The sequence below is a fragment of the Panthera onca genome, chromosome A1, assembly GCF_046562875.1.
Source record: "Panthera onca isolate mPanOnc1 chromosome A1, mPanOnc1 haplotype 2, whole genome shotgun sequence".
Classification (NCBI taxonomy): Eukaryota; Metazoa; Chordata; class Mammalia; order Carnivora; family Felidae; genus Panthera; species Panthera onca.
The window spans coordinates 33,829,896-33,857,465 of record NC_138339.1 but is presented as its reverse complement, the minus strand read 5'-3'; the positions used below and the strand labels follow the sequence as shown (position 1 = coordinate 33,857,465).

Sequence of the window (27,570 nt, the reverse complement as noted above, 5' to 3'; positions counted from 1 at the left end):
AATGCTAACCCAAATACTATGCTCTTTTTATTACAATCTTAAAATTCCTCACTTCCAATGTGACAGGAAAGCTGTAACATTTCCTCTGCAAAGTGCAATTTGTGAGGAAGTCTTATGAACAGGCCTTAATGGAATGTTTTCTCTAGGAGGATGGAATACAATTTGACTTTAGAACCTTATGAGCCTTCAAAGTTATCTGAAATAGCAAGAACTTCCAGGAAAGTTATTTTCACGTAATTAGTATGAAATATGATACCAAGTTAATTTCTACTGTCTCAGGAGAAAACCCAGAAGTTGTATGACCGTAATATTAAATGCAATTCCAAAGAATATTCCAGCCTATAAGGAATATATTTATTAAGAATACATAAAAACTTCTGATAACCAGTTAAGGACCCTTGAAAAGAACCTATAGAAAATTTGGCAAATTTGTTATTTTCCACCAGGGCAATCTCTGAACTGAAAAGAGAAATCACAAGGAATGACAGAGGTACAAACTTGTTTTTTCTAGAATTTAATATTTTAAAAAAGAAAAATATAAAAGTTATCAAAAAAATCTTAAAGGGTTCATTTTGGGGCTAAATACTAGCACTGAAAGTTTTTTTCTTGTAATTGATTTAAAGTAAAAAGTAAAAATTATGTAAAAAACATAGCAGCTACAGCTGTTCCAATATAAAGCCCACCTGCAAAAAGGCAGGACAAAATGAGCTGACTGAGCAAATATCCACATCATGACCTTAGTAACAGGTTTCAAATGGTTTCAGTTCTCAAGGTCTAAAAGAAGGATCATCTTGCATGCTTAGACTCTACTTCTTCAAGAATCCACTGAATGCCATTCAAAAAACCAGTTAGAGTTTCAGCCTCTGTATCCTGGACCTATGAGCAGATAAGAGAGATCACTGTAAGAAACTGAGTCCAAAATCTTATGATTAAAAGAAACATTTTTCTAGATATTAACAAAAGAATACAGTTTAAAAAATCCCAATAAACTTTGGGTGAGTCATTCAAATTTTGTCTTCTACGTAACTTAGATAAAAAAATATGATCTTCTCTTATGTCTATAATTTATTACCAATATGAGGCTTATTACGTATCTTAGAACTCAGCTTTGGGAATGGGAAAAACTATCATTTCAATGACTTGTTTGTATCAGAAAAAAAAAAAAATTCTCCAAAATATCCACTTTGAAAACTAAAACATTTTTGAAAGAATCCAGCTACTCAGATGATAAATGTGATATCCAGTCGCAAAAACGTGTCTTTAAGACTGCCACTCTTCTTGGGGCGCCTGGGTGGCTCAGTCGGTTAAGCGTCAGATTTGGCTCAGGTCATGATCTCGCGGTTCGTGAGTTCAAGCCCCGCGTCGTGCTCTGTGCTGACAGCTCAGAACCTGGAGCCTGTTTCAGATTCTGTGTCTCCCTCTCTCTCTCTGACCCTCCCCCCGTTCATGCTCTGTCTCTCTATGTCTCAAAAATAAATAAACATTAAAAAAAAATTTTTTTTAAAGACTGCCACTCTTCTTAATGGTAAGCTAAAACTCCCACCACCCAGGAAGGGACGCCTTTATCAGTTGTTTTTGAACTGTGTTCCAAAGAGTCTTCAGGGCTCCGTGGAAGGTGTAGGGGGAGGAAGGAAGAAAATCCTGTAACTTTTTAAGCATAAGTATTTCCAATTTTAACTTTTCTTTATTTTACCTAGGAGCTTTCATGTAAGGTTTCATTGAAGAAAGGGTTCCATGATTAAAATAAAATTTGGAAAGCAAGAAATAGTAAGACAGAACTTGTATTTTTGATGACCGTTAGAGCATATTACATTCATGTTTAAAAAAAACATGACACCAACGTCAAAAAAAAAAAACCAAAACAATGGCCAACTGATTTACTGTATCTATGGTAGGAAAGGCAAGTAGAGAACAAATTGATCAGGTGAAACAGTGATACCAACTGACTATCTCCCACTGATTAAGCTATTAAAACTAACTTTAGAATGTGATTTCATTAAAGAGAATGAGTAGGAAAGAATAAAATCAAATAGAGAATAGTGAAAAATAAAAATAAGATTTTTCTCACCAGAGAAAGTAAGACCTTACCATCCATGGGTGGTTCAGAAGATTTAGACGCAGCTCATGAGCCAAATAAAAACAAGGCATTCTTTTTACATCTGCTTGAGAAATACAAGATAAAACCAGCATAGGTCTTCCTGCAGATCCAAAAGCTGGATCTGTCATTGCCAAAATACGAGAAAATTCATCTTGCCATTCATGTCCTAGAGAATGTAGTCAGAACCCTTAATTTGCATTACTTATAGTGATTTTTAAAATAAACAAAACAAGGAAATAAAAAAAAATTACCAGGATCCAAACATAATAAAGTGCCTCTATTGCTGTTTATTTACAGCTGTTCATTTACGATCTATCATAAAATTACATTAAGTAGTCTTCAAGGATAGGAATTTTGGTAATATTAGAGGGCAAAAATAGTCACAGTACCATTCAGATGTCTTTACAGTTTGAAAATAAAAATACTTTGATATAGATATTTTCCTCTCACAAATTTTGTAGCTAAAACTACCCTTTCTTTCAAAGGCCTTAGTTTAAACAATTTAAACATATAGTTGAATCCAGCTCTTTATTAAAACTAGCAATCTTTGCCTTTCTTTGGAGTGTATAAATCATTGACATTGTGAGGTAGTCAAAATTCTAAAAGGTCTCCCAATGATTCACACCATTGTATAATCTCTTACCCTTTAAGTGTGGGAGGAATCTAGAATCAGTGATGGGATATCACTGCCCTGAGCAGACTACATGATAAGACAAATATGACTTCAAGAATGAGAGATTATCCTCAGTGAAGCTGACCTAAGAGAAGAGATGAAGTTCTCTTGGTGAGAAAGATTCTGTATTGGCTGAATCTGAAGACAAGAGGGAGTCACAAGGCAAGAAATGAAGATAGCTTCTAAAAGCTGATTCAGCCCCAGCTGACAGTCAGTAAGAAAACAGCTCAGTCCTACAACAGTAAGGAACGGAATTCAGCCAATAATTTCAGTGAGTTAGGAAGCAGATTTTTCCCCAGAGCCACCAGAAAGTGATGCAACCCATCTCACCCTGATTTCAGCCTATAAAACCCTAAGCTGAGAACCCAACCAGAAGAAGCTGTGCAAACTTCTGATATAGAGAACTATAGGCTAATAAACAGGTGTTGTTTTAAGCACTAGGTTGGAGAGAATTTGTTATATATTAATAGAAAATGAATGAACATTATAATGTGATTATCAACAGGGTCCATTTAAATCTATCATAGATCTCTTAGATTTTTTTACTTGTCCCATCTGTTCTTTGTTCCTTTATCCTACCTTCTTTGAACTGTGTTTTGTAATGATTCCATTTTACCTTAACTACTGACTTATTTAATTGTACCTCTCTCACACATTTTTTAGTGGTTGCTCAAGGATTTACAATGTACATTTTTAACTTGTAACAGTCTACTTAGTATTATACAACTTTACATATAGGAGAACCTTGTACCAGTGAATTTCCATTTGTTCTCTTCCATGCTGTTTGTATTATTATATATCTTAAAAATATCATATAGCCACAATACATTATTTTTTTTATTTTTTAATGTTTTTTTTTTATTTTTGAGAGAGAGAAAGACAGCATGCAAGCAGAGGAGGGGCAGAGAGAAAGGGAGACACAGAATCCAAAGCAGGCTCCAGGCTCTGAGCTGTCAGCACAGAGCCCGACATGGGGCTCGAACTCACAAGTCATGAGATCATGACCTGAGCCGAAGTCGGACGTTCAACTGACTGAGCCACCCAGGTGCCCCCACGATAATTGTTATTATTTTTCCTTCACATAATTATAAAAAAGTTAAATTAAGGGAAAATATATATATGGATATATATATATATATATATGGACATAAATACATATGGACATATATATATATATATAAATATGTATATATGGAAACAGTGTAGCCATCCCAGGGCTCCTCTTCTTTTTTTTTTTTTTAAGATCCAATTTTCTATCTGGTATCACAGTCTTCTGCTTGAAGAGCTTTCTTTAATATTTCTTGTAATGCAAATCTGCAGATAATGAACTTTCTCAGGTTTTGTCTGAAAGTCTTGATTCTGTCTTCATTTTTGAAAGGTACCTTTGCTGGATGTAAGTTTTTTCCTGCTTTACAATACTGTAAAGACTTCCCTTCACTGCCTTCAGCAATTCTTTCAGGAATTCTGTGTCTTTATCTTTGGCCCTCTCTATGTATGCTTCCTTTTGCTTTCACTGCCTTCAAGATAATCTCTTAGTCTTTAGTTTTCATCAGTTTGGCTATAATGTATCTAGATGTATTTTTTACTTATGTATTTTATTTATTTATTTATTTGGAGTTCTCTGAGTATCTTGGATCTATGGTCTGTTGTCTTTTAGTTATTTTGAAATACATTTGGCCAATATCTGTTCAAAAATTTCTTTTTCCTTATTTTATTTCTTCATGTTTTGGGAAGATCAGTTACATATGAGTTAGATCAGGGACTGGCAATACTACATTCTATGGATCTATTTTTATAAATATAAATTTTTTCTAAAACAGTCATGCCCATTCACTATAAATTCCCTATGGCTACTTTTGCACTTTAACAGCCGAGCTGAGTAACTGTGAGAGATCATATGGCTTATTATACACCTAAAATATTTACTATGTGGCCTCTTAAGAAAAAGTATGCTGACCCCTCAGTTGTTTCCCTTGATGGGTTCCTCCAGTTCTTAGATGCTCCCCACTCCTCTTTTCTCTAGGTTTTAATTTGGATAATTTCAATTAATTTATCTTCAGGTTCACCAAAGGTTTATTTCCTTAAATCTATTAAGGAAACTGTTCACCTGTTTCCCGTTCACCTGCTAAATGCATTCCCATTTTATGTTTTCATAACTTCCTCCTCCTCTGCTGAAAATCCCTATCTGTTCACACATATTTTCCACTTTTTCCACTAGATCCTTTAACACATTAATCATAGTTATTTCAATGTCCCTGAGAGTGGCAACATCTGGGTCATCTCTGGGTCTGATTCCACTGATTGCTTTTGTCTCTGGACAGTGGGTCATTTTTTATTTTTTTGTGTCTTATAATTTTTAATTTAATGTTAAATGTTTTATGTAAAAGAAGAGACTGAGGTAAAGAAAATCTATTCCCAGACATGGACATGCTGCTGCTTCTGTTAGGTGACTAATGCAGTGGTTGAGTCCAACCAGTCAGTAGTTGAGCTGGACTTAGCTTTTGTTGCTGTGGTTAACTTCAGTGCATCATAAACTTTAAATACTTTCGGCAGTTGAGTGGCTACTGCTACCTTGTTCTGAGTGAGGACAATGTATTATATATTCATGCCCTAACTTATTCACAAAAGATTTTGGAGAAAAATTATAATACTCGCTTGTGACCCAGTAATACTCTGATTTTATGCCTAAATAACAATGTGAAGGGCAATTATTCTGAATATGTAGTGAGTGTTAACTAATCTACTTAATTAAATACTCCACCCCACACATCTATCTGGACAACTGAAACAAAGGTAAAAATTTTTCAGTTATCTGCATAAATTATTTGAACAGAACCAGAAGCAGACAAAACATCAATAACAAGTGCAGAAGCATAGAGCAAAGAAATACTATGTATAGTATCCAACTTTGATATGCATCAGAATTCTGTAAGTGCTCATTAAAAAAACAGATGCCCAAGAACCAACCCAAATCTATGAATTAAAATCCATCAGAGTAGGAATCAGGCAGGTATGTTTTTAACAAGCTCCCCAAGTGATCCTAATGCACATCAAAGTTTGAAAGCCCACTATTAACAGTAATGGTCATAGAATCACTTTTATTAAATTAACCATCATATGCTTAAAAAGTCACAGTAAAGCCTAAAAATGTCTTATTTGCTTTGCAAAAAAAGAAAAAAAAGAAACGTGCTCTTAAAAAGAAAATAAGATAATGCTTACTTTTATGAGCTTCAGCGTTTGCAACATAGATGAACCCATCAACAACTTCACACACCTTCTGAATTTGTGGAATTACACTATACCGGCTTCCTTGCTGATCATCTCCTTCATTCTGTAGACTGAACATCTTGTTAACAGCACTTGTATGTTCTTCTCTTGCTCTATCTCTTTCCTTTCTATAAGAAAAATGTAAATATAAAACATAAACAGACACTAAACAAGCACCATCCCCCTAAAGTATCGAAGTCCTGATGCCTCAGGTAGGCCACCAAGTAGGCAGCCTTACCTGGTAGTGGAATATAATATCAGGATGTTGAATTTATGTTGGTTGCTCAACTGAAAACTGACTCCTGATCCAATACCTAAAGAAGAAAATTTCAGTTATCAAAACAAGTCATTAATAAATATAGAAAAACATCAGATTGAAAAAAATTACCCAGTGCAAGCAAAATGAGCAACTAAAAAGTCCATGACAAGTTACACACAGCTTTGGAATAAAATGAAATGTTTATGTTGAAGAAAAGATGCCAGTATGCAATTTTCATTTATATGGCAATAAAAATATGGATAAAGAACAAAGAACTGCTAGGCTTAGAGCTTTCCTTCTGTATCATATCAGTAGCAGCTGCATCATAACAGCTACTATCTATCCTCAAGATTCATTTACCAACTTTTATGTTTCTCATTAGTCATATACTCCATGCATACATTCAGTGAAATGGCTTTTTTCTCCTTCTGAAAATGTTTTTAAATTGATGGGGAGTCGGGGCACCTGGGTGGCTCAGTCGGTTGAGCGTCTGACTTCGGCTCAGGTCATGATCTCACAGCTCGTGAGTTTGAGCCCCGCGTCGGGCTCTGCTTACAGCTCAGAGCCTGGAGCCTGCTTCAGATTTTGTGTCTCCCTCTCTCTCTGCCCCTAACCCACTCACATTCTGTCTCGGTCTCTCTCAAAAATAAATAAACATTAAGAAAAAAAAATTTTTTTTAATATATATATATACATATAAATTGATGGGGACTCACCAGTATCACCTCAGAAAATTGAGGAAATATGCAGATACTGAAATTTGGAATTAGATTTGGGTTATAATCTGCATTTGTCACACATTGTCATATTTTGTGAGCCAAAGTTTTGACATCAAAATATAGAAATACATACTTCCTAGAGATACTGTAAGCATTAAATAAGACTGTATATGTAAAACTCCTAGCTAAACACTAGCTTCTTACTACCTTTACCTGAATTATTCAACACTGTCATTTTTCCTTCTTTCTTAACATCTTCCCTTCTTTGGATGTATTAACACTCAGGAGCTGATTCTCCTCTTGCATTATGAAAAGATCCCTCTTTCTTCTATGGCTCTATTTCTTTTTGCTATGTAAATGTCCTTTTAGATCTATTTCTCTCCATCCTCACTCCCTCCTTTTAGTCTAAATTATCATACCTATCACCTGGACTTTTGCAATCACTTTTTACCAGTCTCCTACATCCACTTTTGTCCCCTACTGTCCACTCTTCTGACAGCAACTGGAAAGATGGCTTGAAAATGCCTAATTATTTCTCTTTCCTTCAAAGCCATCGCTCTTCAAAAACAACTTGATATAATCTCACGTTTACTTACCTCTTTAGGACAACTCCACCTTTCATATCATCGATCCATGAATTACAGCCAATCTAGTTACTTAAATAAACCTGCCATGCCATCCTATGTCACCATTCCAGGCAACACATAGGTAGAGATCCTGGTGGCTGAGACTGCAAGCATGACCCTAGTCCCCTGGCCACCAGGTCTGGTACACAAATTCCCCAAAGAGATCCCCAAAGAGATCAAAGAAACAAATTCTACTATATCTCTGATTTTTGTTTTTCTCAGTTTAATTTCCAGAGATTACCCTCTCAATACATCTAACCTCAGCCCAGTATGATCTCCATGCTGTTCTGTACCACCTTGCCAATGACCCATCCCTCTATTCTTCCCTGATCTTGTGGCGTTTGAGGCATAATTAGATTGGCATTTTCAAAACAAACACTTCTGCTGTTGTCTGAAGAATAAAATTAACATTTCATCATCAGCAAATTTCCCCATATCCCCAACCTCTTCTTAAAGTGTTCCACCTCACAGCCTTATCTGAAACTGGCCTGCCCTTAAATGCTGCTTTTCTTGCAGAAGACTCTCAATTAACAAAATTGCTTATCCTCTCATATCTCAGGACAAAGAGGTGGAGTCAATGTTCTCTTTACTCCTCACTTCCATGTCCTATTACTCACCAGCTCTCTTTGAAACTTCATCTCTTTTTGGACACACCATTCAGCTGCAGGACCATCTCCCCTTCCTCAGCCTCATCATTTATGATATCCATGACATTTAGGATGTCATTTATGACATTTGACAACCCCTTCCTCTAAACATTCACTGAAGATTTCAGCACCTGGTTCACAATATTCCTCTCTATACTCAAAAACTCTCAAGTCCACACAAACACCCTATGATTTCCCAATCTTGATTTCTAACCCAGATCTTACTCTTAAGATCTGGATGCATAGAGTAATCCACAAAGTCATTTGTTCATTCATTCATCAAATATACATGTTGACAGTCTATTACATGCCTGACAGCCAAGAATAAAGCTAGCCTGCCCTAATGCAGCTTTCACACAAGTGGATTGCTTATAGCGGGCATCTCTACTTATATCTCCCAGAGTTATCAAAGTCAGCATACTCCAAAGAGTGGCTGTCATTCTCCCTATACAGATCTCTGTAAAGTTTCTCTTCCTCCTCCTGTGTTTCCTTATCCTAGTGAATGGCACCATCATCCAATATGAAAACCACATCAGAAATACTGCCAATACATAATCAGTCAACACTGCATCCTTCATACTTTCTTCACAGTATTATAGTGGTTTCTTAATGAGTCTCCACATCTTTATAGCCTCTTCTAATCAATTTTCCACTTAGAAGCCAGATCTTTCTCAAATACAATCTTGATCATCTCGCTCTTCTGCTTAAAAATCTTTCGACAGCTCCCAAATGCTTAAGCATGACATACAAGTGTCTTCTCACCTAGCCCCACTGTAGACACACAGAGCTACTTCAAAAGGTCACATGTATCCAGAATTTTGTGCTTTTAGAAATGTAGTGCTCACTGCTCATAATACTTTTACCCTTATTTTAATGGCCTCTTTTAATTCATCTTAATGACTCAAATAAGGCATCATGTTCAACATGGAGCCTTCTTTGACCCTTATCTTTCTACCCAGGAGGCTAATTATACCATACACGAATCACCTTCATACTTGCCTCTGCCCTTACCTAAACTAAGTATCTTCAGGACAAAGATTGCTGATATTTGTTTTAAATCTCTGCACCTTTAGTATCTAATAGGTGCTCTCAATAAATGAATGAGGAAAGCATAAGCTAGATTATACTGTTAGGTATGTTTATTATATCTCCTGCATGCCAACTAACTTATCGTTTTCATAGAAAGAAGAGGAAAGTATTAATTGAGGTCTTTTTAAAAATTCCAATATATAGCAAAGTACTTTGTACACAGTAGATGCTGAATGATTTTTGCTGTTAACATTCTTTTAACATATGGTAAATACTGTACAAACATCTTGATAACATATAACTTACTTTCACATAATCTTACATTCTGGATTACACAAACTTGAGAAAATAAAGGAAAGCTCACCTCTTATAAAAAAGTAAATCAATTCTTTCAACCCACTGGGACCAAGGAGGGGGCTCCTATTCACCAAATTACTATTATTTCATTACATCAATGATGTAATTAATTAAAAATTAATTTATTATTCAACATAAGTATCAAGTTCAAAGTGCTTTAGTTATTATATACTATAGATTAACAAGAAAATTACCATCAATCTGCCTCTGAGGCAAGCCAGCTGTTGGGCAAAGCTCCTGAGAAGACATCAAGCTCAACACCAAAGATGTATTCAGTTCTTCCAAACCTGGTCCAAACATAGCAAATCGTGGTTCATTCTGAATGATCAATGAGTGTAAAAATGACGTGACAGCTCCATACATAGGACGGCTAGATTTCAAGGATCTTCTTGTATATGGACAGCACATTTTATAGCTATATAAAATTGTCACAATTAGAAAATCAGGACAGAAAAGAATTTAGGCAGTTATTCATTCAACAATATATAGTTTATTGAGAACCTGCTAGACCCAAGAGATATAATAATTATGTAGTTAGAATCCTCATGGAGGGACATGGAGGACAGATACCATTATAGTATGTATGCTGAATGCCAGACAGGAAAAAACAAAGGCGCTCTGGGAGTAGAAGTGGTCCAGAAACTGAAAAAGTTTTCCCCAGGAAGTAGTTACTTACTTTCTAATCTTTCATTTAGATTTTTCTCATGGAATACTTGGTCTAACACTTGTTACAGCTGTAAAAAATTCACTACATAGAGTAGTGATTCTCAGCCTTTTTTTGTCATTATGACTCTCAGGCATTTTTGTCATTACAACTGGGGGTCAGCGGGTGGTGCTACTGGTATCTAGTGGACAGAGGTAAAGGATGCTGCTAAACATCCTACAGTGCACAGGACAACTGGTCTAAACACCTGGTCTGAAATGTCAGTAGTGCCAAGATTGAAAAAACCGCACACTAAAGATAAACTACGTGGATAGTTAGCATAAGTATCTCTAGATGTAAAAAAAAAAAGAAAAAGAAAAAAATCACTAAGTCCACCAATATAACCAAATTTCTTTTTTTTTTTAATTTTTTTTCATGCTTACTTATTTTTGAGAGAGAGAGAGAGAGAGAGAGCGAGTGTGAGTGGGGTAGGGCAGAGAGAGAGGGATACACAGAATCCAAAGCAGGCTCCAGGCTCTGAGCTGTCAGCACAGAGCCCAACGTGGGGCTCGAACCCATGAACCTTAAGATCGTAACTTGAGCCGAAGTCAGACACTTAACCAACTGAGCCACCCAGGTACCCCTAATCAAATTTCTTAAGTACTCTTATTAACAGCCTCTAATGGAACAGTTTAAAAAGTGTTACATATACACAGAAGCTCAAATGTTCCTTACGGATAACCTAGCCAACTAAGAATCATGTGAAAAAAACAACTGTTTCTTTCAATAGCTATAAATTTCTAAATTAGCAAGTCTACATGTTAGCAAAAATTAAAACGTAGTACCCAAATAAAAATAAAACCTAAATCCCTTTAACTAAATCAAGCTGGTTGAGACAGTCACTAACCTAACAAGATAATGATCTTTATTTAGGAACCTTGTAATTCAAGAAGGAAAAAAAAAAAATCTACTTTGAGGCTAGGTAGATCTAGCCAAACCTTACCACTTTATTTATATAAGCCACTTACAGTCTAAACTTAAGTTTTTTTCATCTGCATTATTTAAGCAATAACAATTAACCCAGGGTTGTATGGATCAGAAATTAATTTATAGATTTAAGAAACAAAACAAATGAACAAAACAAAAGAGACCAAAAAAAAAACAAAAACAGACTTTTAAATACGGAGAACAAACTGGTAGTTGACAGATGAGAGGTTGGTAGGGAGATGAGTGATATAAAAGGTGTTAAGAGTACACATATCAAGATGAGCCCTGAAAAGTGCATAGAATTGTTGAATCATTATATTATACACCTGAAACTAACATAACACTGTATGTTAATTATACTTCAATAAAAAAAAAAACACTTTATATGATCATGAATGGTAGTTACTATGACTATTACTATTCCTGGGGAAAATTTGGTTCCACAGCATTATATACTTGTTGTGGGACAACGTAGAAATAACAACTATCAAGTGAGAGTACAGTAGCACTTATTGAAATTATATATAACATAACACATACATTTTAATCAAGTAGCTTCACAAGACTTAGCATCTGCATTAGAATAAGGAAAGATATGAATACCTTAAATAAAATATGAAAAAAATACTATAGCTACTAAAATCTTTACCTAAAACACAAATATCTTTTAATTTTATTTACCATGCCTTAAATGTGGGGCCCTCAATAAAGGAGGTTATATCCAGACCCAATGACATTATATGCTTAATGCAGCATGATAGGATTCCAACCAGAACAGTCTCTTATAAGCTATATGACCTTAGGCAAATCCATAACCATTTTGAACCTCAATTCCACATCTGTAACACAAGGATAATACCTTCTTTATTGCGTGAAAATCATGTTAAGTAAACATACAAAGAGCACCCCTCATAGAATCCAATGCATTACAATTGTTCAAGAACATTAATTCTCTCAGCTACACGATATTTAAAAGTGTCAGTGCTTTTGGATAACAAAATCTTACTTCCCAGAATCTTGAGAATGTTGTTCTTTCCTGCTAAAGAACTGGTCTCTAATTCCTAATCATTCTTTCTCTGGACACAGAAAAGTATTTATCATTTAACAAAATAACAAGTATTCTATAGATAATGAAAATTTTAACAAGTGTTTTACTTCTTGGCATATGAACTATCTACAATTATTGAAACAGTCTAGAGTCAGGCACCACAGGCAAATAACAACATGTGAAAAACGAAAGGGTCCTATGAAGGAAGTCATTTAACTTAATCCTCAATTTTTAAAAAAGACACTTAGACCCAAATTCCATGAAACAAATTAGTGGCAGAGCCAAGACTAATTTACACTATTGACTCGTAATATAGTCAAATATAATATCTTCTTTTTAATTCATAAAACTAGATACTCACACTGCCATGTAGTCAAAAAATGCACCATCAGTGACCTCAGATATAGGCTTTTTTAAGATTTCTAGATCTGGAAGAGACTTCCAGTCAACGGAAGACCAAGAAGGAAGATCCCGCAGCAGAAAATATCTCCACAGAATTGGATCTCGTACAGTTTCATTCCAATAATGGCTTGTACTTCCCAACTGACACAGATCATGAGGTGAAAGAAATGACAAAATATATAGCTGTACGTCAATCTGAAATGGAAACAGCAAACAGGTAAAAGGCATGAAAAACGTATCTTGGAAAATTGTTTTCTGATAATAAATTATAAAATTTATTTTATTATACTAGGAAACCAAAGGTCAACCAAAGAGTTTGTCTTTTTAATGATTATATCATGATAAATTACAAAACTTGTAAAGAATTATACTAGATAACCAAAGATCGGTGTGTCAGTATTCTTAATGAAATCTACTATTTGGAAGTTAATTTCCTGCCACCAAAAGAGAAACGTAACTGAACACTTAATTTTTGACACACCGAAACATTCATTTTTCAAGCAAAATAACCAGATTCTTAATTTCTCACGGATATTTTGCCACACCGTTCACTTGAACAAACTACTTAAGGAAATAATCTAGCCTTCAACATAAAATCTTTATGAAGCTGACAAACTTCTTATCTTGTCATTAGAGCAAATCAAAGAATAAATCTGTCATCTGAGTGCCTCCATAAAATCTATTATTTCCAAGAACCCCTATAAAAGGGAGACCCTTGGAGGCATTCTAAGCCTGCAGTTTTCAATTTCTGATAGATGTCACAGGCAGGTGTCAAGAGTTCAGCCGAGATACAGAGTTTAATAATTTCGAAGAAAATTTTTCGTCTCTCCATTTTCCCATCTGCCTGAAGAGTTTAACAATAAATGAGGTGTATAATTCTTGTGGCCTGTCGCCCCTCGAGGCGCCTGTAACTTCTTCTCAATGAAGTGTGAGGGTCGGTGCTTGAAACACGCGGTGGGAGAAGAACCACAGCGTCATAGCCGAGTGTTTCCGGGGGGGGGGGGGGTCCCCCAGGGGTTCTGGACCCTGAACCTGAGGTGAGAGCCGCTGAGAACACAGTCGCTGAAGGCTTCCCCAGGCTACCCACAAAGTCTGGCGTGGTCTCCTCTTTTCCTGAATGACGTCAGGGCGTTCCAGTATCAAAACTCGCTTTGCCGGGTTGAAGACCTGAGGATGACCCGGCCGGTTAGCGGGGCGCCCCCTCTGCGGTGAGTTCCGCCGCGACCATCGGTCCCGCGGCGGAGGACCAAAGGTCAACGCCTCGGCGTCTCTGCTCTACCGTTATTCCCAGGTGACGACACGGCCCGGAATGGCTGCAGGACGGGACAGAGCCAGGCCCGGGCGCGGCGAGGCTCCCAAGGCCGCCCGAGCGGGGCGCCCCTCCCGGCCCGGCCCCGCGGTCCTCCGCGTCCGGTGGCCGCCACTCACCGGCAGCCGCGTCAGGGTACTGGCCTCCTCGTCCGCCTCCTCTTGGGAGGCCCTCGGCGCTGCCCTCTCCTTGCCCACCGACTGCCAGAAGTTCCTCCAGCCGCTGAGGATGGCGGCCTCCAGCCGGCTCCAGTCGCTGTGGTGCGGCGGCGGGGCGCTGCCTCCGCTGCGGGGCTCGCTTCCCGCCATGGCCGCCGACGCCGCACGTGACGCGCCGCAGGGTCACGCGCTGCGCGTCCTCCTCCGGGCGGCTGGCCACCCGCCCCGCACCTCCCGTCTCGCCCCTGCCACGTCTCCCCGCGGGCAGCCTCCGCACCCGGAAGGGAATCGAGATGTGGCCCAGTCAGGTGCCGTCTCGAGTGGAACCCGAAGCACCGCTCACTGCCCCATTCACTTCAGACCTCAGCCTTGCTAACCTCACTCGGTCCCATGAAATCTCTTGGCCCTTTGTAACTTGGTTACTTCACCCAAAGACGTTCTGTCTGGGACCCGTTTACACTTCATCTGGGCCTAGGTGATCCCTATTTATTCAATAGATTGCCCTCCTCCGCTGTCTTAGGCATAATAACCAGTTGCTTCCTTCTCAGCACTGCCGTGCCAGGCGTGGAGGTTTTTTCTAATTGTTTTTCAGTCTCCGATTTACTGTTTGTGTTCTTGGGGATTGGCAGAAATGAGAGTAGAGAGGTGGCCAGGGGACTCATCATGAAAGACCTTATGCCAAAGTGAGGAGTCTGTATTCTCTACTTAAAAATATAGGTACATTAAAAAATTCCTGAAGGTAGGCATCTCACAAAAGGGCAGCAACATAGGGCCAGAATAAGAGAAGCCAGATACAGTACTGTTGAAATCCTGCTAGTGTTGTTGTTTTTTTATCTGTCAAAACAGTTATCCATTTTACTCACCTTGTCCAGCCTCACTTTGAAAGGGCTTTAAGAAACTATGCCATAGGCCACATTACAAGGTAATAACAAAAATTTAACTGAGTGATTTAAAAGATCAAATTGTCTTTATTGCCCAATTCATGAATACGAAAGCATCCCATCTAGCAAAAAGAAAGGAGCTCTCTTGAGCTGCAGGAAAAGGAAGGTTTTTAAAAGGCAGAAGTGGGGCGGTGGTGGTGCCCGGCTGGCTGAGTCAGTGGTGCATGAGACTCTCGATCTTGGGTGTAGAGAATAAACAAAAACTATTAAAGGCAAAAAAAAAAAAAAAAAAAATGGAAAAAAAGGAAATTATTGGCAAAAAGTACACTGTTGTAGACAAGGTCACTCTCCTAAGGGGAATGGAAGAGGTCTATCAGTAAATTTCCTAGTCCTGACCAGGGATTCCTTGTTGACTGGTTAAAGGTTACATTCCTCAGGTGGCTGAAACTGCAGGTAGGTTAGGTATTATGGTTTTGGTTTGCTGAAGTGGGGCCCTTAAAATAAGAGATTCCATCTGGGGCCTGTGGTTTTCTTTTCAACAAGGGTAACCTATTATATTGAACTGACTATGGTCTCTATTGATAAGGACACAAATACTACTGTGTCATTCATTTTCAAATAGATTACTTCAATCTAATCCAAAAAATACTTTGCTTAAAAGCTAGATCTCGGTTCCTTAAAGGATTATTTCAATCTAAAGTAATAAATACATAATTTTAAGGCTCTAGGACAGAGCGTGAGTCGGGGAGGACCAGAGAGAGAGGGAGACAGAATCCAAAGCAGGTCCCAGGCTCTGAGCTGTCAGCACAGAGGCCAACGCGGGGCTCCAACCCAGTAACAGTGAGATCATAACCTGAGCTGAAGCCGGACACTCAACTGACTGAGCCACGCAGGCACCCCATGGGTTATAATTTTTTAATTGTGAAAATTATTAGAGTTAATAATGTAATCCCATGTGTCCACTAGCTGATTCAAGTTACCAGTTTATCTTGCTCCATCACCGTCTCCACCCAACGCACACATCCCCAAATCGAGATTATTCTTAAGCAAATCCCAGATATATCATTTCATCCCTAAATATCTCAGTATATGTCTCTAAAAATTAAGGTAACTTTTAAGAAACATTGTACCATCATCACTGTACCATTATCACCTAACTTTCTTTAAAATCACCAAATACTTGGGCAGGGCTTAACTTCCTCACCTGCCTCAAATATATATACTTAATTTATATTTTGCAATTGGCTTTTTAAAATCATGACCCAAACAAGATCCACATGTTACATTTGGTAGACATATTCCTAAAACCTGTTCATTCTATAGGTTCCCTCTCCTTTATTTTTCCTGGCAACTGTTAAAGAAACTAGGTTGGTCTTTCTGGACTTCAGGATCACATTCTGGACTTTCTTGGAAGGCATGATCAAATTTAGATAGGTTTTGTAAAATATTTCTAAGTGGTATTGTGTACTCAAATTGTCATTCTCATTTTCTAATGTTCAAACTGATCAATGGTTTCCAAATTCTGATCCATTTATTATCAAGTTCCTCATAAGCTTTTCATCTCAAGGATTTAGGAGTTATCAATGATTATTGTTTACAAGTTTTAAAGTATTACTATTCTAATTTTATGATCTCTTTGATTAGATGATTAAATAAAAGTTGTCCCTCATCAACTATTTGATTGTCCCGCCCATGATAACGACTCAGCCGTTATCTCCAGGGAGCTGTGGTTCTTTTTTTTTTTTTTTTTTTTTTTTAAGTTTAGTTATATATGGGGTTGGGGGGGAGGCAGAGAGAGAGAGAGAGAGAGAGAGAGAGAGAGAGAGAGAGAGATTGAATCCCAAGGGGCTCAAACTCACAAACTGTGAGATCATTACCTGAGCTGAAAACAAAAGTCAGATGCTTAACCAACAGAGCCACCCAGGTGACCCAGAGCCCTGGTTTATTTTAATGGGAAATGGTATTTGGACATTATTTGGTGGTCTTTATGTAGAGAAAATAAGAGTTCATGCTGTTAATTTCTATTCAACTTCAGAATTACAGAATTTTTACTTACCTTCTTTGATTCCAATTTAGTCTCTTTTCCCTTACACTGAAAATCCACATTTCTAATGATATCAGCAGTTATTAATACTATAATTACTGAGGAGTTTGATTTCTTCACAGCCCTTGGGGATATCCACTAGGGGAATGCAAATTATTGTTCTTTAAAAATAATTGAAATATTCCTGTGTAGTTAAGCCACCAACTTGAAGCACAATACAGCTCATTTGTTGTATTTTGCTTTGGAATTTTAGGAGTTGCTTTTAATTTTGATGTAATCTTGCTTTGTAAAAATGTAGTACATGCTCCAAAGTCAAATGTACAAAACTTAAGGTATATTCAGAAGTCTAGCTTCCATCCTGGTCCCCTCCATCTGGTACCTCTCTCCATACCTCCCACCAGAAGTACCTTTTTTTTTTTTTTTTAAATTTTTAAATTAAAAAAAAAAAAAAAAAATATATATATATATATATATATATATAAGCAAACAAGGTTATACACACATATTTATTCCCTTTCTTAAATAGTACTATATACTCTTTTCCACCTTGTTTTTCACTTAAGATGACTCCATAGCATTATACAGAAATATTTGCTTTTGCTTCTTATAGCTACATACCATTCAATCATGTGGATTTCCCAGCTTAATCTATTTTTTAAACAGGATATTAAGGATAATAGATGAAATATTAGATGACTAATATTTCATTAAATGCCTCTGACTTGTCAGTTCAGTGTGACCTAAAGGTACTAGAAGCCAAGTCAATCAAGCTGATAGGTAAATGTTGATGTTGGTATACAGGGATATATATATACATTGTGAGACTGGGGCTGAAAAATTTCTGAAAATTGTAGGTTTCCTTCTAGCCATATCTAAAACAAACATTTGAAATGTCTATCTAGCCAGTAATTTCTTCTCTGAAACTTGCTTTCCATTTAGAAAGGTCAGCACCACTTGAACTGACAAGGCAGTGAGTGAGTGCTCACTGGCCAGAACAAGAGTTTGTCACTCAATTATCCTGGCTGGTAAGTATATTTTCAGCATGATGAACTGATACACAAAACTAGACTTAAAGAAAATAATAAAAACTAGTCTTTTGAGCTCTTAGGATGTGCTAAGCATTAAACTAAGCAACTTCGAACATTAATTCATTTAATCTCCAATAACCTGTGATGTAGGTACTAATAGTGCTCCTTTGTTAAATAATAGGATATTAAGGTACAGAAAGTTTAAGTAATTTATGTGAAGCCACAAAGCTAGGACACGACAGGGCTAATATTTAACCTCAGATCTCTGGCTCCAGAGCCCATATTCCTAACCAATATACTATACTGTATGACATTTATTAGAACCATAAGAAATAATGTTCAGATGTCAAAGTAAACTGAGACAATGAAAGTTTTCATTCTGATACAACACTCAGATATAAAATAAAGACCAAGGTACAAATATGGGAATATGGTTTTATTAAAAAAAATTTATATGCTCCAAAACATTTTACTTGGAAATCTTCACTACAAGTAAGAGAACAAAAAACAATAAAGAACTTCAGCATGAATACATATCACATACTTATTTATGGATAGAGTAAATGCATTTTAATACAATACTTCCTAACATGTTATCTCATACTGTGTTAAAAATAATACAAGGAAGTGACACTAGAGAACTACAGAATCCTGGATTCTGTTGCAGATAAGGTATCCTTATTAGAGCCAAAAAAGGAGCCCTCGTAGGTGGCAAGAGAAAAGTGCCAACCCATCCAAAACTAGCATGTTATCCAGTTGTGTGTTTTTAAGAATGCCATTAAAATGAAGCTGAGAATACGTTTAGATACAGTTCCCACTTCAAAGAACATCACAGAACCCACAGTGGGAGGGTAAAGATAGGAATGTAATTTTATTGTGGAGTTTTAGCCACAACCCTCACTCACTTCACTCTACTGTATGCAAAGGTATGAGGGAAAGTCTTGTCATGATTTGAAACTTAATCAGCATCAAACAATTCATAATAGCCAGGAACCCTATAAATGCCACAAAGCAGATAGGCCTTTAAGTTTCAAAGCTTACTTTGAAACTTAACTACTTAACATAAAAAAATTCACACTGCAAAAGAAACACACAAATTTAAGGATTATAAAAAAAAAATCCTTTAAACAGTTTTAGTAACAATCAGAGAACTCAAAATGGAGAGAAACCCCCCATGTAATAACACAACAAGGCCTTTAGGTTCTCACTCACTCATTAGTAAAGCCCACAATGGAAAACGTCTTAAATGTAATCGAAGGAAAAAGGTCTTACGTAGTGACTGACTCGTTCCTTAATTCTGTATCAGAACTTCCATAAGAAAGAAACTTTATGAATGTACTGAATGTGCAGCAAGGCATTTAACCAAAGGGAGAGAATTTGAAGACGCTAATGCTAGATAGGCATGCCTTCCCAACCACCATACATAAAACAGCACTCCTCTCCAGAGTCACACAAGCCCTTTACCCTGCTTTATTCTTCATAGCACTAACCACTTAATACACGATACATTTATTTCTTAAAATGTGTTAACTTCCTCCACTGGAATATAAACCCCCAAAAATGATGCTTTACAAAGCTATATCATCAATGCCTAAGATGAAACCTGGCATGTAGTAGGCACATAATAATTGTTGATGAGGGAATTATAGTGCCTTGCTGATGTAGAGTGTTTGTTATTTTGAAGATACTTCACTTAAATGAAATAAAATTTACTTAGGTTTAACACATACATACAAAAATCTGTTGTTCATTGTTTTGTAATACACCCTAGTAAAAAGCACTGTAAGCGTTATGGTCTACAGATCATTCTCCAATTATGTGGGGGATGGAAAAGTTGTACAAAAAGCACCCAGTAGCACCCTCATAACTACACCAGCCAGTGAGAGACCCAAGTGGTTCCCAAGGGTCGTAAAGGTGAAATGGAAGTTCCCATTTCTGAAGAGAAAGTTATGGTTTTCTCAGGTTCCAAATCTACATAATACTTTACTTCTCTGAGAACTAATTTCTTATTTGCCTTATTAACCACTGGTGTAGAGGGCATGGCAGTTTGGAATCCAATAGCAGCAACCCTTTTGTGCAGAGTTCGGCACTTAAGAACCATGTCTCTTATTAATTTAAAAAAAAAAAAGGCAAAAAACCCCACAAAACAAAACCAAAAAACATTACTAAGGGTCTACCATTCATTAAGCACAATGTATTAAGATACATTTTTTAAATATGGAGTTCACCAACGCATAAGGAAAAGAACTATAAAGCAGTGTTACCTGTTTGATAACATGGGAAGGAACATTAAGGGAGCAGAAGCAAAGGAACATTTGACTGAAAAGGGCTGAAAAAACCTTATGGATCCAGTATCACTGGAGCTGAGTCCTAAAGCACAAGTATTCACCTGGCCACAAAGAAGGGCAAAGCATTCCCGGCAGAAGTAATGAGATCTGCAGAGTACTGAGGGGACCCCAATGGGAAAGGAACTGAAGTATTTGCAATTGATCATCATGCTCCAAAAGGTGGGGGTAAGGGGGCGTGTGGTTCTAAAACCATACTAAAAATGATCTAAATTTTTATACTTAGAAAGCACAAAGGTATTTTTGTAGTAAAACTGGTTAAAAAAGCTATATTAAATAAAAATCTCTGTTGCGTAAGGATAAGCAAGGAGACAGGGGCAGGGATAGGGAGAGATTTTCCTTATACCAAGATGTTCTATCAGAATGTTTATCAAAAAGCAGCCTGGGTTGTAAATGCTGAGGAACACTGAACTAGAACATGATAACATGGGATGCACTGCAGAGAGAAAACTGGGGAGGTAGACAGAAACTAGATTGTGGCATTCTTTGTTGCCTTGCTCTGTGAAAGACCAAAAAAAGAAAAAAAAAAAAAAAAAAAAAAAAGAAAGAAAGAAAGAAAAAACATGAACCAAAAAGGATTTTAAACAAAAGATGAGGGTTAGTTGTTTGGACATACTGAATTACCAAAATTGTGTGAGTGAAGATATTTAATAGGCAGTTAGAAAGAAGGCTCAGAGAGCAGGAGAAGCTGGGATTTGAGTTGCAAGTCTAGAAGTCAGCCTAACATTATAGCTGTCACAAGCAGCCAGGGCTATGAATGACATCACCTAAGAGTATTTAAAGTTTAAAAAAAAAAAAAAAAAAAAAAAGAGCGAGAGTGAGATTGGGAGGGAGGGAGAGAAGGAAAGGGGGGGGAGGGGAAAAAGAAAACAGACCTTCAGGGAAGAGCAATATCTAAGGGACAAGCAGGAAAAAAAAAGAAGCTCCAGGGGAAATGAGGAGAGGTGGAGATCAGCTTTAGACAGGAAGCAGGTGACCTCTTTTCTTCTAAAAATGGGGAAAATGAGTACGGCAAAGCTGGGAAATAGAAATTAAACTCCTCATAGTCTGAATTTTCTGTAAGAGCGGACCAAGCGCCATATGCTAAGGTAGGAGATAGAGGACATGAAAAAAGTAGTGAGGTTTAGATTAGCCACCAAGAGAAAAGGAGAGGAGCCACAGCAGGAACAAACAAGAGGCTTATACTGAGGGCTCTTCTAAAGTCGAAGGTGAGACACTCATAGGGATTACACCTTGAAGGGTTACATGAACTTCACATGGGACACAGCATTCCAGAAAAGGTGGGTGACAGGATAAATTCAATGGTGAGATGTGCAGAATGGTTACACTGAAGGACAAGAGGACAACGGACTTGAAGGGGCTGTGGAGAGCACTTCAACTGGTGACCCTTATAAAGCTGAAGCTGGAGGAAAGGAAGAAAATCTGAAACGGGCTGATGGTTTAGGAGAAAGAGGAACAGTCAAGAGGAGAAGGCTGTAAAGAAGCTAGAGATAGAATAGAAATACAGGGGGGCACCTGGGTGGCTCAGTCAGTTAAGCGTCCGACTTCAGCTCAGGTCACGATCTCGCGGTCCGTGGGTTCGAGCCCCATGTCTGGCTCTGGGCTGATGGCTCAGAGCCTGGAGCCTGCTTCTGATTCTGTGTCTCCCTCTCTCTCTGCCCCTCCCCCGTTCATGCTCTGTCTCTCTCTGTCTCAAAAATAAATAAACGTTAAAAAATAAATTAAAAAAAAAAAAAGAATAGAAATACAGGGAAAGAAAAATCAACAAAAATGAGGAAGTGAAAAAGCTGGAAAGATAGAAATTGTTATCGGTTACTGCAATTTAAGATTTCAGAAAGAGAACACAAGATGGTGATTTTCATTCAAGGTGTAGCTATGGGAGTAAGCTCCTGGAATGTGATGAAGTCACTGGCACAGAAGTCAAGGATATCAGCAAGGTATTAGACAGATAATCCCAAGAAGACAAGAGGAGTTGAGGTAGACAGAAATACCGTAAGCAAGATAGAAAGTTAGGTTCTCTGGCCATCTCTATTATTAAAGACAAGAATATTAAAATTTCAATACATCCAAAAAGGTGTGCTCTAAACACATATGAGCTAATGATGGACTAACCTAAATTGGTTTCACCTTCATTACTCATTTGATAAGCCATCCATTTTCTTTTAACAAAACAGGAAAATCATTTGAAAATGGTTATATAAAGCCCAATAGCATAAAATTTTTTAATTCTATTAGTAATACATGGTGAAATAAAATCAAACAATTCTCTTGTGGCATTGCATTATTTATCTTATTCTGGAAATGGGAGTCTAAATACTGTAATCTTCTATTTTGCCCATTTTTTATCCATCTAAAGCAATGAGGTGACTTGATTTTAATCGCTGAAGCGTAGCTTCAAGATAGACCTAAAAATAATCTGAAGATATTTAAAGTGGTCAATTTTATGTCACAATATTAAAAAAAGAAACCTAAAGTAATAAAAAAATTCTAAAAAGCTAAACTGGATTACTACTTAGTATTAGTTACAGGATAGCTGAATTAAAATTACATGCCATCTTAGAAATTAAAGAATTGTTCCTTCATAGATTTAAAAATATGTAATGAAAGATGGTGATGGCATTTAAAAATAGGTAACCCTGCTGGTTATCTTTACATAGTGTAACATTCTTAAGCTCAGTGTCAATATGTCTTCTTTTCTGGAACTTTTTCCATTTCACGGGTTGTTTTGTTCTTCTGTTTCAAAAAGAATAGCTGAACTTACTGGTTGGTATGATGCTGAAAGAAGTTTAAAATTTGTTTTGCATTTGCTGTATTCCATTCTTGTTCTTTCAGGGGTCCTTCGCACACAGATACATACTTTTTCAAAATTTTTTCTCCTACTTCTCGGAAATCCAAGGGTTCTTTCTGTGTCGTGTAGCTTGCTCCGGAAACACCACTATCCACTTCATGATTTTCTGGCTGTTGATCTGCACAATGCTTCAATCCCCAGTAACACATTTCTCCGCTGTACATCATAGCCAGCAAATGAATGTCACTAAATATTCCTGGGAAAATCATTTAGGTTGAGAGATTAGAATTTAAATATTTAAAAAGAAACCTTGGTTATTAAAACTCTAATAAATTCCTTTTATGTCATTAAGCATTTTTCCTTCTCATTTCAGTTACACTAGAAAAGCCAAATGATCACTAATACAATCCTCATTTAATTTGCATTTCTATCTCTATTTTACCTATAAAAGAGGTCCATCACTTCCAACCCCCTAAAAAATAGTTTGTCAGAGATTTTTTTTAAAGAATCATTTAGGTCACTGTGTTCTTAAGTTCTAAAGTTGGGTAAATTATCACTAAGATCTGGCCACAAAAATATTTTGAATTCATGTAGAACTTTTAAAATTAATATTAAGGATTATTCAGAATTATGTTTAATATTGGCTAATAAAATATTAAAAAATAATTAGATGGGAATGCAAGCTGGTGCAGCCACTATGGAAAACAGTATGGAGGTTCCTCAAAAAACTAAAAATAGAACTACCCTACAACCCAGCAATTACACTACTAGGCATTTATCCAAGGGATACAGGTGTGCTGTTTTGAAGGGACACATGCACCCCCATGATTATAGCAACACTATCAACAATAGCCAAAGTATGGAAAGAGCCCAAATGTCCATCAATGGATGAATGGATAAAGAAGATGTGGTATATATATACAATGGAGTATTACTCGGCAATCAAAAAGAATGAAATCTTGCCATTTGTAACTACATGGATGGAACTAAAGGGTATTATGCTAAGCGAAATTAGTCAGAGAAAGAAAAATCATATGACTTCACTCATATGAGGACTTTAAGAGACAAAACAGATGAACATAAGGGAAGGGAAACAAAAATAATATAAAAACAGGGAGGGGGACAAAACAGAAGAGACTCATAAATACGGAGAACAAACTGAGGGTTACTGGAGGGATTGTGGGAGGGGGGGATAAGCTAAATGGGTAAGGGGCACTAAGGAATCTACTCCTGAAATCATTGTTGCACCAGATGCTAACCAATTTGGATGCAATTTTTTTTTTTAATTTAAAATAAACAAATAAATAAATAAATAAATAAATAGCCCCTGGGTGGCTAGTCGGTTAAGCATCTGACTTCAGCTCACATCATGATCTCCCAGTCCATGAGTTCGAGCCCTGCATCGGGCCCTGTGCTGACAGCTCAGAGCCTGGAGCCCACTTCGGATTCTATGTCTCCCTCTCTCTCTGTTCCTACCCTGCTCGTGCTCTGTCTCTCTCTGTCTCAAAAATAAATAAACATTAAAAAATTAAAATAAATAAATAAATAAAATAAAATAAAATAAAATCTCTAAGATCCTTCCTAAGTCTAAAATAAAATTTTCACACTTACAGAATACTAAGAACTAATTTTCAAAACCATAGTATGTATAAAAATATACAGATTTAAGTATACAAAAACTATCATGTCAAAACACTTACATTGTTTTCATTTTTGAATAAATGTTTTAAGTGAAGAAAAAAAATTAGAACCTCTCTGATGGGGTATCAGGAGTAATTCAGCCAGGTAGGCTTCCTGGCTCCTAACCTACATCTTGAGAGAGATGAAGTAGGGAGGAACAAACTGCTTTAGATGAGAACAAGAAGCCAACACCAGAAGAGTACCTAGCCCTGTGGCAAAAGTGCTATGGAGTGGATGTTGTTTTCTTTTTTTTTTTTCCTGGAAAAAAGAGACCCTATCTGTCCCTTTTGATTCTCCTGTGGAAGAAGTAGTGGAAGCTAGGGGCTAATGCAATCAAATTATGATTTAAGAGAAGACACTAGTACCACAAACATCCTGAAGAGAAAATTCCAGGCTGTAAGAGTATACTACCCTATGACTAGAAATGAGAGAATAAGAGAAATTGGTGACTCTTGCTACTTTCTTTGGTTCCAAATAGGCTTTCGTGCCCATCCCTACTTTTTCTTTTACATCAATCCATATTGGTGGGTGAGGAGATTTTAGGAAGGCCACTGTCAATGCAGCTAATCAGTTTACTAGTTATCCGCAAGAAATACTTCCTACAAATAAACCAAAACACCATGTTTGTCAAAACAGGCCCACTGGAGGAGCATTTGGTATTTGCAATTTTTAGGACAGCTACGTGCCTGAATTAACTGAAAATAACAACTTTCAGTAGCTTAAATCATGCTGCTTTTTCTAAGCAGTGTTTTCAAATAAAATGGAAAAACCTACAAAAGCTAACAAAGAAAAAAGGATAATTAAAATATACTTATAAAATTGAAATATAGAATTTTCCCTAAGGTTTCTTCTTCTCCGTATTTGATTTCTCCCCATCAAAATTTCAGATGAAGTAAAAAGAAAGTTTACACATATAATCTAATGTCACTTGCCAGCTATGTGACCTTCAACACATCTTCTGGCTTATCATGACATCAGTTCCTCCACTTACAAAGAGATGGCAAAAATAAGTGGTTCTTCCCTCCCACACCTCAGTCTAAAACCCAAATGATGCTCTATATCCAGTTCCTAATATTTTCAGGTGGATAGATATGATAGGAACTAACATTTGCCACCCAGTATTCATTCTTCCCTTCTTTCTTAGTTAAGAGACAATTTTATTTGGGATGGCAATGTATCAGGTGACGGGCTATACTGTAATCCCAGGTTCCCTTGTAGCTGTTTGAAGCCATGTGATTAAATTATTGCCAGTGAAATGTAGGTGGAAGTTTTAAGTGTCAGAAACTTCTAAGAAGGTTTTCCAAAGGAGCAGTGTTGACTGAAAGAAACATCTTTTTGCCATTCCTATAGACTGAAACACAGGTGAGACGAAAAGACCTCCAGAAGCATGTTGAGACACTGAAAATGCAATATCCTCAACAGAGGTGCATGTTGCACAACTCTGGGAAGTACTATTTACATGTATTCTGTATAAATGCCTCCCTCTGAAGCTGTAAGGCTGTAGTTCTGAAGATGATGGAGGAAAAAGGTAGGATCCTGATAGGAATCACCATAATCAGCTCTGGTTTTGGTTGTTGTTTTTTTTCTCAGTGTTTATTTATTTTTGAGAGAGAGTGCAAGTGAGGGAAGGGCAGAGACAGAGAGAGAGAGAGACACAGAATCTGACGCAGGCTCCAGGCTCCAAGTTGAGCTGTCAGCACAGAACCCAACATGAGGCTTGAACCCAGGAACCGTGAGATCATGACCTGAGCAGAAGTCGGACGTTCAACTGACTAAGCCACCCATGTGCCCCTTAAGACCATTTTTATGTGAAAGAGCAGTAAATTTCTACTTGTTTAAAAGTTACTTCCGGGGCACCTGGGTGGCTCAGTCGGATAGGATCCAACTCTTGATTTAGGCTCAGGTCATGATTTCAAGGTTTGTGAGTTCAAGGCCCAAGTCGGGCTCTATGCTGACAGTGCAGAGTCTGCTTAGGATTCTCTCTCTCCCTTTCTCTCTGACCCTCCCCAGCTTGCTTGCATGGCGCTCTCTCTCTCTCTCTCTCTCTCAAAATAAATAAACTTAAAAAAAGTTATTTCCAGTCTGTTTCAAGTAGCTGAATCTAGTGCCTAATTGGGCTAATTGGGGATACGAAATAAAAGCAGCATGACATATAATTCTTTCAAAGTTACTATAAAGGGAATAGCAGTATTTTTTATTTTTTACATGAGAAGATATTTAAAAGCCCTTTTATTATTTTTTGGTATATAATGTACCTTGAAATTCATTTAAAACAGAATAAAGTCTAGTAAACGTAAAAATTAAGAAAAAAAAAACCTTTAAAACAAGAAACTGCAAAAAGAGATCACATTACCTTCACTCAGTAATTTAGCTGTGTCTAAGTCTTGGAAAGAAACTCCTTCATTTAACTGGATAGGACACCGGTAATTTAGCATCTGTAGCAAGTAACTGATTCCATCAATAAGATACTAAATGAAAATCAAAGCCAAAGAATTATAAGTATTATATGAAGAACTGTAGAAACCTCAAACGTTAATTTCCCCCCCCTTCTTTACTTAAGAGAAAATTGACTAGTTTGTAAA

At 37.1% G+C, this 27,570-nt stretch overlaps 2 protein-coding genes across 10 annotated transcripts in view; both read right to left on the bottom strand.

The window, feature by feature from the left end:
- FBXO4 (F-box protein 4) overlaps positions 1-14,506 on the bottom strand; it is a 60,840-nt gene extending 46,334 nt beyond the window's left edge. Inside the window, exons 1-7 of one of the 8 annotated variants that reach the window (XM_078445157.1) lie at positions 14,184-14,505; positions 12,715-12,950; positions 9,870-10,090; positions 6,277-6,352; positions 5,991-6,166; positions 2,069-2,162; positions 333-876 (exon numbers count right to left, since the gene is read on the bottom strand). In XM_078445157.1, the coding sequence (XP_078301283.1) occupies positions 849-876; positions 2,069-2,162; positions 5,991-6,166; positions 6,277-6,352; positions 9,870-10,090; positions 12,715-12,950; positions 14,184-14,372 (1,020 nt within the window). In that variant the 5' untranslated portion in view covers positions 14,373-14,505 and the 3' untranslated portion in view covers positions 333-848. The other 7 variants (XM_078445150.1, XM_078445153.1, XM_078445155.1 and 4 more) reach the window with 7 other exon arrangements.
- Positions 14,507-18,596: 4,090 nt separating this feature from the next.
- The window catches only part of RIMOC1 (RAB7A interacting MON1-CCZ1 complex subunit 1), a 48,528-nt gene continuing 39,554 nt past the window's right edge, over positions 18,597-27,570 (bottom strand). For both annotated transcript variants that reach the window (XM_078445147.2, XM_078445146.2), the window contains exons 5-6: positions 27,342-27,456; positions 18,597-23,564 (exon numbers count right to left, since the gene is read on the bottom strand). In XM_078445147.2, the coding sequence (XP_078301273.1) occupies positions 23,278-23,564; positions 27,342-27,456 (402 nt within the window). In that variant the 3' untranslated portion in view covers positions 18,597-23,277. The remainder of the gene's footprint in view (positions 23,565-27,341; positions 27,457-27,570) is intronic.